Source organism: Octopus bimaculoides, chromosome 16 (genome assembly GCF_046866305.1).
Source record: "Octopus bimaculoides isolate indiv1 chromosome 16, ASM4686630v1, whole genome shotgun sequence".
NCBI classification, from domain to species: Eukaryota; Metazoa; Mollusca; class Cephalopoda; order Octopoda; family Octopodidae; genus Octopus; species Octopus bimaculoides.
Genome location: NC_142943.1, coordinates 13,462,158 through 13,473,129, shown reverse-complemented (window position 1 = coordinate 13,473,129; position 10,972 = coordinate 13,462,158). Strand labels below are relative to the sequence as shown.

At 36.7% G+C, this 10,972-nt stretch overlaps 1 protein-coding gene across 1 annotated transcript in view; it reads left to right on the top strand.

The window, feature by feature from the left end:
* Nucleotides 1-931: 931 nt before the first annotated feature.
* Nucleotides 932-10,972, top strand: part of LOC106874094 (glycerol-3-phosphate dehydrogenase [NAD(+)], cytoplasmic) — a 27,242-nt gene continuing 17,201 nt past the window's right edge. Inside the window, exons 1-2 of the mRNA XM_089364158.1 lie at nt 932-1,119; nt 1,830-1,947. Of these exons, the coding sequence (XP_089220284.1) occupies nt 1,904-1,947 (44 nt within the window). The 5' untranslated portion in view covers nt 932-1,119; nt 1,830-1,903. The remainder of the gene's footprint in view (nt 1,120-1,829; nt 1,948-10,972) is intronic.

The following is a 10,972-nucleotide window of genomic DNA, read 5'->3' as shown; positions in this document are numbered from 1 at the left end:
GGGACTGAACCCGGAACCATGTGGTTGGTAAGCAAGCTACTTACCACACAGCCACTGAAGGTTTTTACGCTCTTTTTGTGTCATGATTTAATTTTTGTTAACGTAAGCATCGCCAGTTTAAGAAATGAGGATTTTTTTTTAAAACATAAGATATATATATATATATATATATATATATATATATATATATATATATATATATATATATATATATATATATATATATATATATATATATATATATATATATATATACGCAGGTCACGGGGAATTCTGAAAAAAAAAACAAACTAAAAATGAAAACCGACAAAAACGGTAAGTGGATCATTGTAAAAAGTTGTTTTGCAGATCCCTGTTAAGTTAAAACAGGGCTGAGGTGGGAGTGAAGTGATTGAATGTGTCGAGGGAGACTTAGTGCAAGAAAAAGAGCAAGTGTGAAAAAATGAAATTATTGTGAGATGTCAAACGAATAGCGAAGCAATTCAGTGTCGTGCGAAACTGGACGAGCGCCAGTAGAAAGAAACAGAAAAAGATTACTCTGCAAAGATTAAGAAAATGTCAGAAGTAATAAAAGATACAGAGTGGAACAGTGTTGAGAGACAAGGAGAAAAGAGGACAGCCATAGACTTAATGTTTGTAAGAAGAATGTATGCAAAAAGACGGAGAAACTTTAGCAGAGACAGAAACGAAAAAGAATAAGTTTAAGGAAACCAGAAGGAACGAGAGAGGGTGGGGAGAAAATGTGTGAAAGAAAGAGAGAGAGAGAACAAAGAGTAATAAGAAGGTGTTAGCGTGACAGTGGCACTATTGCAATAGGCACACACTTCTCCTCTCTCATCCTACTACAATAATCGAAGGGGAGGGTTCGACCTTGAACATCCAATGAAAATACGCGATTCAAGAGAAGCATGCGCCTTCGCACTTCAACACCAAGTTCAAGGTTGTTTGTCAACAATTCCAAGTCACACTTCACTCTTGATTAATCCCGTTTGCCGTCCTACAGGGAAAGAGGGATAGAGAAAGAGAGAGAGAGAGAGAGAGTGTGTGAGTGTATGAAAGAAAGGAAAAAGCACCACTACCACCATTACCAACAACAAACAACTACCTCAGCCAATACTGGTAAATACTAACTTGTGACTTTATACCTATACTTGCACCAACACTGCAGCACCACTTCAATCCTACTTCTATATACTTACCACTAGAACATTACCCTAGTACTACTTGACTTACAATCACCAAGCTATTAGAACCAATATCACTAAAACTGCCATAATATGATCAACACGGTGATTATATCGTCGACACTACGCCAGAACGTGCATCTATCTTCCACTGGAAATAAAGTAGCCCTGGCAATCAGCATTAGCACATTGGTTTGAAAATAGGCATTAAAAATAGCATCCAGAAACCAACGGCAAAAATTTTCTATCACCGGTGTCACAAGATCCTTTCTTTAACGTGCCAACACTTGCACTAGACTTAGCACCGTCCCCACAGAAACTAGCACTGTCACAGGAATTACTCGAAGTATCCCTAAAATCTTTGTATTGCTTATCTCAGGTTTAATCTTAACTATATTCTTAATAAGTGCTCGCCGCATTTGGAAGATCGTTAAATTTCGGGTGATTTAAGTTGGGGGGAAAACAAAACCGAAAGAGGAATCAATTTTAATTCACTCACACGCATAATTTTTACACACACGCTGACATACCAGCTTTATATATAAATACATATATCATATTCACCTCCTTTTTAATTAGAAAAATACACGATGTTATGTATTCAATATCAATGCATATATTTATTTGTTATATTCTAAACTTCAGTTTTTCACTGCCAACTGGTTGGAAGACCTTTGAGAAAGAAGTGGTAAATTCACAATAAAAATACAAAGAAGAAAATGACAACTCTAAAGAAAATTTGTATTGTTGGTTCAGGAAATTGGTAAGATTTACTTTAAATATAGTGATTTAATTAATATTTTGTAAGTGTTATATGCTTCAATACTGCTAAAAACCATATGGTGTTATCGAAGTGAATGACGAATATGCGTGCGGTATGTTTGTAGCTTTTTCGAAAGTAAGTTTCGTGTTTCCCCTCCCCCTCCTGCGAATCTATTTTGTATCACATCCTCTCAGCTCGTTTCTTCCTTTCATCATCACCATCATTAATTAAAATTTAATCATCTCGTTGATATAATCAACCGCTACCACCATAATATCTGCAACGTACACCTACATATAATGTAATGTTGCATTTCTTTTCTTTTGTTGTTTATTTCCGGGACTTCTTTGAAAGCGAAACAAATTTGGAAGAAAACTTAATGTTATTTACTGCTAATCTTTCTACTCTCTTCTATTAATAATCGATACACTTGTGTAGTTTATTTCCGCCTACAAATTCGTCATCTTGTGATAATGTATGAAATCCTTATTACAAATGAATTCACTCCTCTATTTCCTGTCAGTTTTATCCACAACCCTTTTGTTTGTTTACTCGCTCCGTTTTGTGGGCTAACAAGAGCCCTTAACTAAAAACCCTTATCTCGGTAGTTTGATTTATTTTTCTGAGATCTCTTACCATCAATACCAAATATTCTTATATAATCGCAACACTTCGTTCTGATGCTTTTCTTTTTTTCTCTTTTATATTCCTTAACTCAGTGTGAATAATAATAATGGTTTGACATTTTGGCACAAGGCTAGCAAGCTCGGGCGAGGGGTACGTCGAATATACCAACCCCAGTGCTTATTTTATCGATCCTAGTAGGATGAAAGGCAAAGTCGATCTCAGCGGAATTTGAACTTTGAACTTAAAGGCGGACGAACTACATAAAATAAAATCTTATTTGCCGTAAATCCCCAGTATTAATGATAAAAGCCATAAAAAATTAGAAGATTGTAATTCGTTCATAACAAAGATTTTATACGTCTGCACAAGATGACAAATTTATAGCAGGAATTTAAGTTCCGAAGTGTATCGAATGTTTATGGAAGAGAGATCGAACGATTAACAATAAATAAAAGAGGTACACAACTCATCAACAAAATTATAATTCACTTAAGAAATGAAAATACTATTAAATATTTATTATTCAATTAGGCTATTATGAGAGCTTGAATTGATATTTTTAAATATGTACTGTGTTCATTCCCTTTCTAACAAAGACCTAAAAAGAGGACTGATCTTAAAATTTCTTACAAAGTACATATAACTAATAGTATATTTCGTTACAAACGTATACTCATCGAGGACGAGATAATTCGGAGATGGTAAAAGTACATATAAAAGAATATATAAATGTAAACATGAAAACGCTTTTCATGTCAAGTGAATCATCCTTTTGCACGCATACAAGTACATAATGTATAAAATATACTTGATTATATGTCCATAATGTGGAACTACTACATTATATATTTTACTGCATTCATTTAGCGTACGCGTAATTTCACATTTATATTTAGAATTTGTAACCATTGTTAGTATGTGTGTGTATGTGTTCAGTTTATACTGTGACATTTACGCGAACCATTTCAGTTTGTTTGTCTCCCCCCCTCCACCATCCTATTTCTGATTCTCTGTACTGGTATGCATAATACATTATTCGTAATTACATACGTACACCACACTACACTTTATGTGTGTGTCTAATATATAGTATTTACAGCATCATAAAGACTAAGAATGACTTCTAGATCATCGTCGTCATCATCATCATCATCATTATTTTAACGTTCAGTTTTTCCATGTTTGCATGGGTAGGACGGGGGTTAGCTGAGGTAGATTTTAACTGGCTGGATGCCATTTCTCTTTCCTGTTTCCAAGCAAGGTAATATTTCCCCATGGCCAGACATTTTTGGCAGAATGTTAGAAGTGAACGACACTGCTTGTATGAAAGTGACACACATTTACAATTATCACATAATATCAAGACAAGAACACACACACACACACATTCATTTCTCACTTTTCCTAAATGTGAGTAGCCATGTCGTTCCCCTACAGCAAGAACCTGCTCTACCCTCCTCCTCCTACTGCTGCTGCTGCTAGTATAAAGCACCCTCACTTTTATCGGCTTGCAAGCTGCATGGTGGTCTCACCAATGCCAGTGGCATGAGAAAAGCACCCAGCACTTACATTGTAAAGTGGTTGGCATTAGGAAGGGCATCTGACCATTGAAACTATGCCAAAGCAGTTGCTGGAACACAATGCAGCCCTTGGACCCATGAGATCCTATTACACTGTCTAACTCATGCCAACAGCATGAAGCATAGATTTCAAATGCTGCTGATGATATATGTATATATATATATATATATGTATATATATAAATTTTAATTAAGGTACTCAGAAACCTGGATGTTTGTACATTTACAGATTTTTTATTAATGTCACATATTAAATGAAGCGCTTTTCACCTAGTCGTGTAGGTTTTTCAAGAGATAGAAATAATTTGAAAAACCTACACGACTAGGTGAAAAGCGCTTCATTTAATATGTGACATTAATAAAAATCTGTAAATGTACAAACATCCAGGTTTCTGAGTACCTTAATTAAAATTTTTTTCTATATAATTTCTGTACATCACCTCCAAACCTTCAAATATATATATATATGTATAATATGTGATGGGCTTCTTTCAGTTTCCCACTATCAAATCTACTGACAAGGTTTCGGTTGTTTTGGGGCTATAGTAGAAGACACATGCCCAAGGTGTTGCATTGAGGGATTGAACCCGAAACCATGAGGCTGGAAAACAGACTTCTTTACCTCACAGCCATGCATGTGCCTCTAAATACTGCAGTTTATTCTTTTACTGATTTCATTCATCAGAGTATGGTCATGCTGGGGCAGCCCCTTCAATGGCCTAGTTAGTCATAATGACCCCAGGACTCATTTCAATCTGGCACTTGTTTTATTGGTTTCTATTTATTGAACTGCTAAGTTAATGGACATAAAAGGACACCTCATAAATTATGCTGGATTTCAAATTGATATAAACACAGACCCCATTGAAGATAATGCATGATTAATACAAGATAATGCAAGATTAATAATAAACAAACACTGCAACTGACAGAGTAATGTAAATGCTAAAGGGTTAGACATTAAATGTCTATCATCATCATCGTCATTGTTTAATGTCCACTTTCCATGCTGACATGGATTGGGCGGTTCGACTGGGCTCTGGGAAACCCAGGAAGCTGCACCAGGCCCCAATCTGACCTGGCAGAGTTTCTAAAGCTGGAAGCCCTTCCTAACGCCAACCACTCCAAGAGTGTAGTGGGTGCGTTTTACGTGCCACCGGCACAAGGGCCAAAGGAGCTGGCATTGACCGCGATCAGATGATGCTTTTTACATGCTACCAGCACAAAGGCCAGAGGAGCTGGCATTGACCGCAATCGGATGATGCTTTTTACGTGCCACCGGCACGGAAGCCAGTCAAAGCAGCACTGGTATTGGTCACGTTCAGATGTTGCTTTTTACGTGTTACTGGCATAAGGGCATGTTGTACATATTAGAGAGACAGAAGGGAGTGGGTAAACAATATCTTTTGTTTCAGTCACTGGATTGTGGACATGGTGGGACACCATCTTTGAGGAGTTTTTAGTTCAACAAATCCAACCCAGTACTAATTTTTTAAGTCTGGTATTTACTCTATCAATCTCTTTTGCTATAGCACTAAGTTACCTGGACATAAACAAACCAACTGTAGTTGTCAAGTAGAAGGAGTACAGAGAAACACACACACACACACACACTATGTATATATATATATATATATATATATATATATATATAAATATATATATCATGTTAATGATGGGCTTCTTTCAGTTTCTGTCCACCAAATTTACTCACAAGGCTTTAGTCAGCATAGGGCTATGTTAGAAGACATTTGCTCAAGGTGCCACATGGTTGGACTGAACACAAAACCATGTGGTTGGGAAGCAAATTCCTCACCACACTGCCATACCAGCACCTAATGTGTGTGTGTATGCGTGCATGTGAGCATATGAATGAAGTTCACTTCCTAAGGGTACACGTGTCTGTGGAGTGCTCAGCCATTTGCACGTTAATTTCACGAGCGGGCTGTTCCGTTGATCGGATCAACTGGAACCCTCGACGTCGTAAGCGACGGAGTGCCAACAACAAGTACACGTGGCTATCTTTTAGGTGTCTATCAGCATCCGTTTTGTCTTTGTGATCTGTTGTTTAAATCTGTTTCAATTGTCTTCCTTCCTTTTATTGTGTTATTGTGAAACCCTGATAATACAATTATTGTCATCATTATTTTTACTAACAGGAGTGGTTCTATTCAAGCACAGGCACTGTATTCACTGTTTAAGATTATAAATGGTAGAACCATGTTGTTGGGAAGCAAGCTTATTACCACACAGCCATGCCTGTGTGTTTAACAAATGGGTATATGAATATTAGTTGGTGTGTGTTAATTATATACAGTAATAATGTTACTGGTGTCTAGTATTTAACACAGTATTTACATGCATTAAAAGATAATTACTCCTGTGGATAAAGTGCTAGTTTATCACAGGTTGGGATTATTGTTTGGCTACCTTGATCAAAAGCATTCAAGCCACAACCATCCTGTCTTTTAGTGGATCTAGTACAGCATTGTTCAATGTATCTTTCTGTTTTTAAGATGATAGGGTCTGATTTGTGGGAAAGATTTTTGGCTGCTATTTCTAGCGGCAGAGGATCCCTTTGCATGCAATAATAAGCTTTCCTTGTCAACAGACAGACATTTCTTTTACCTACCTTATAACACTGATCACAATGCCGTTGTTAAATTCCGTCACTAAACTTCATAACAAATCTTATAGTGTTTCTTAATGGTCATTTCAATCTCTTAGAAAATACAATCAAAATTTCCCTCTAAAATCACACCCTACTTTCATAGAATCGAAATAGTGGGAAGGAGGTTAGAGTAGGTAGTGTGGTCCTGGATGAATAATTAGACAGGATGGTCAGAGTTGAAATGCCTCTGATCAGTTAGAGTTGACTTAGATTTAAACAACAACAACTTGTGACCTCTTTTCTGTTGGGAAAATCTCCATTTGTCATAGTTACGAATCTGAGAACATATCACATGTTATATATATATATTTCTACTCTCCCCTCACCTCATTACCACCAACTCCTACCTTAGCCATGAATGGTGGTAGTGGTAGTGGTGGTGGTGGTGCTGGTGGTGGTGGTGGTGGAATGTATAGGTGATCGTGTGAAATAGCTTGTATGTTGCTAAGGTGAAGGACTGAGACACAGATAAATTATCTCACATACCTAAAGACACATATTATGACTCCAAGTTAAGATGATGGATTACACAATCATATTAAGGGAATGAGAGATCCACCACACTAGACCCAATTGGGGGTCCATGTAAGATTTTATTGTTAATGTTTATGTGCAATAAATTGCTTACACTCCTACAATTTTCTTTTACTTGTTTCAGTCATTTGACTGCGGCCATGCTGGAGCACCGAAAACATTTCCGACAATTTGTTTTTATGCAGTTCCTAATATTATTTAATTATAAAACTATAATAGGATTTTTTGAAACATTGAGACCCAGTGGAGTAAAATAGCTATGCGGCCCCGGTAGAGTGAGGTCCATAGGCAAAAAAATGGTTGAGAATCACAGTCACCTGATTAGCTAGAAATAGCAACTAAATCTTCAAATTACAATCTTAAAAAATAGAAGAAAATGTATAATCTAGTTCCTTTCTTAAGGAAACAAAATAAAACTTTAAAAATAGAGAGGTACTTTATTATTTTCTTATCTTTTAACAAGAAAGGGAGGTAGGGTCCATGAGCTGTTACAGAGACTCCCAGACTAGAGGCGGGGAAGGAGGGAGGGACTAAAGTATCCTTAAACTAGAAGCCTGGCTGGGATGCTTGTGATAGAGTGAACTCTATTTAAGATGTCCATGGTGCTAGGTGTGGAGGCACGTGGCTTAGTGGTTAGAGTGTTGGACTCATGATTGTAAGATTGTGGTTTCAATTCCTGGACTGGGTGGTGCATTGTGTTCTTGAGCAAGACACTTCATTTTACATTGCTCCAGCCCACTCAGCTGGAAAAAATGAGTAACCTAATGATGGACTGGCTTCCTGTCCAGCAAAAAATATTTATATATGCCAGAGAAACCAGGAAACCGGTCTTATGCTCCTTATAGAGTAATGTAGACTAACCAAGGTGCCAGGTGGTGGCGTTAAACTGGGTGCCAGGGTAAGTCTACCACTCACATAAACCATGGTGAAATTTGAACCCAAAATGCCAAAAAACCAAGGAAAATACCACAAGGCATCCAGTCTTAGATTCTTACACTTCTGCAGCCTGACCGCTTCGTTAGATTGGTATGTTTGTTTGCTCACCTGTCTGTCGGTTATGGTGATGAGTGCTCCAGTTGATGCTCTGTCTGATTCTCGAATGACTGCTAATTTGCAGTGTAAACCATAGCAGGATTTGAACTCTAAACGCAAAGAACCAGAGCAAATACCATAAACCGTCCAGTTGAACAGTTTTGTATGGTCAATAAATAAAATGCATTGAAATGCATTGTGGTACCTACAAGGGGGTGCTGAAAATTTCCTGGCTTTGGGTAAAACAATATACAGAAGGATCAGTTAATTATGATTTTTTTCAACATATTCCCCTTCTCAGATTCACACGTTTATTGCAGTAGTCCTTCAGTTTTTCTAAGCTGTGTAAAAGAAATTGGAAGTTTGGACCTCTAAACAGACTTTTTGCGATATTGTTTGTGTACTGATTCTTTGAGTTCTGACAACAATGTCTGCAACAACACTGACACCAAGCTGTATTGGCCTTTAAGAAAACCCCCTCACTTTGACAACATACAAAAACTATATGCTTATGTAGTCCATATATATATATATATATATATATATATATATATATATATATACATTAGCATATATATTTATATTTTGCCTGTATATGTTTGTATATATGTGTGTATCAAAGTTTGTATGTTTAGTGTATAAATGTATATATGTTTTTGTGTGTGTATGTATGTCAATGTTTTGTATACGTTTGTATGTGTGTTTATTTCTGTAAGTGAATTTTTTTTAATTATAGACTGACTTTTACTTTTTTAATTACATTTATTTTACCATTAATTAATTTACTCTAGGTATACATGTTTTTTTTCCTTCTGACCAAAGTGAATTTTTATTAAGGTTTCCTTTGATTTTACATATGATTTTTGAATCGTAATATTTTAATTTTATGTATATCACCAGTTCTTAAAAAGACCGTTAGTTGAACGGACCAATGAAATGAAACCAATTTTCAAATGTGTTTCTGTCAATGTAAATTGTATATTTATAAATATAACGTTAATTTTTTTTCCATTCTCAACCAAAACTGTCTGACAAACAGGAACGTGAAACTCTGAGTAACAGTTTTTTTGTGATGTTCTTGCAGCTTTAACAATAAAGTATATATATATATATATATATATATATATATATATATATATATATATTCGGCTTAATGGCCCTCAACATTTGTTTTTACTGTTTAGTTTTCCCAGTCTTGGTTTCTGTTTGCCACTTTGGAATCCTCCGTATACCAGGTTTTATTTAAAGAGCTATTCTAAGAGCGCATTCTGCCTCATCTTCGAAACGCCTAGTTTAGAATAGAGGCAGCTGATGAAGGAAAAGTTCCATAAGTGGCTCGTCTGTTTTCCTATGTGTTCATTCTGTTGTCGGTAAAAAAAAGTTCGTTTTTTGTGCTTTGTTTATGTTCCCGTTCCTTTTTTGTCCATGTTTTTTTGACATCCTGTACCTGGATATGCATCTATATATACGTGGAGATGTAGGTATGTACATATATGTATGTATATATGCATATGCTCAAATATCATTTGTATTATATATATATATCATCCAAATACGTAGTGTTTGAATGTGTATGGACAACATGCAGTGTTTGTATGTATGTGTTGTCTATAAATATACAAACATTGTTGTATGCATATGGCCAACACTTACTTGTTGTCCGTATATGAACATACCTAGACAACACTTGTATCCTCATGTATGCAAAGGTGAGACTTGCATACATCAACAACACCTAGACTTCCACAAAAAATCTTGCCTGAGCCTGTGTCTATATGTGCAGGTACAGATTTAATCTTGACCAATATAGTCTCTTAATAGTGGAGGCGCAATGGCCCAGTGGTTAGGGCAGCGGACTCACGGTCATAGGATCACGGTTTCGATTCCCAGACCGGGCGTTGTGAGTGTTTCTTGAGCGAAAACACCTAAAGCTCCATGAGGCTCCGGCAGGTGATGGTGGCGAACCCTGCTGTACTCTTTCACCACAACTTTCTCTCACTCTTACTTCATGTTTCTGTTGTACCTGTAATTCAAAGGGTCAGCCTTGTCACACTTTGTGTCACGCTGAATATCCCCGAGAACTACGTTAAGGGTACACGTGTCTGTGGAGTGCTCAGCCACTTGCACGTTAATTTCACAAGCAGGCTGTTCCGTTGATCGGATCAACTGGAACCTTCGACGTCGTAAGCGACGGAGTGCCAACAACAACAACAACAACAGTCCCTTAATACTCAACATATACTTATTCTATCAACCTTGGAAATATGAAAGGCAAAGCTAATCTCAACATGATTTGAACCGAGAGTGTAAAAGGCCATAACTAAATACAACTTGCAAGGCAATTTGTCTGTTGCTCCACCAATTCTGCTTAACCAGGTAGTTTGTTCACAAGTGGTTCACTTATCGTTCCCCTCTTACCCACATGTATTTTAATCTCTGGTTTCTTTTGAGGACATGTTCCCTTTATCAGTGCTGGGTCAGTGTATGTATGTGAAAGATCGATGATAACGATTCAGTTATTGATGTGTGTGTTCTTAATTTTATAGCCGTCTTACACGTACGCATACACACACACACACAC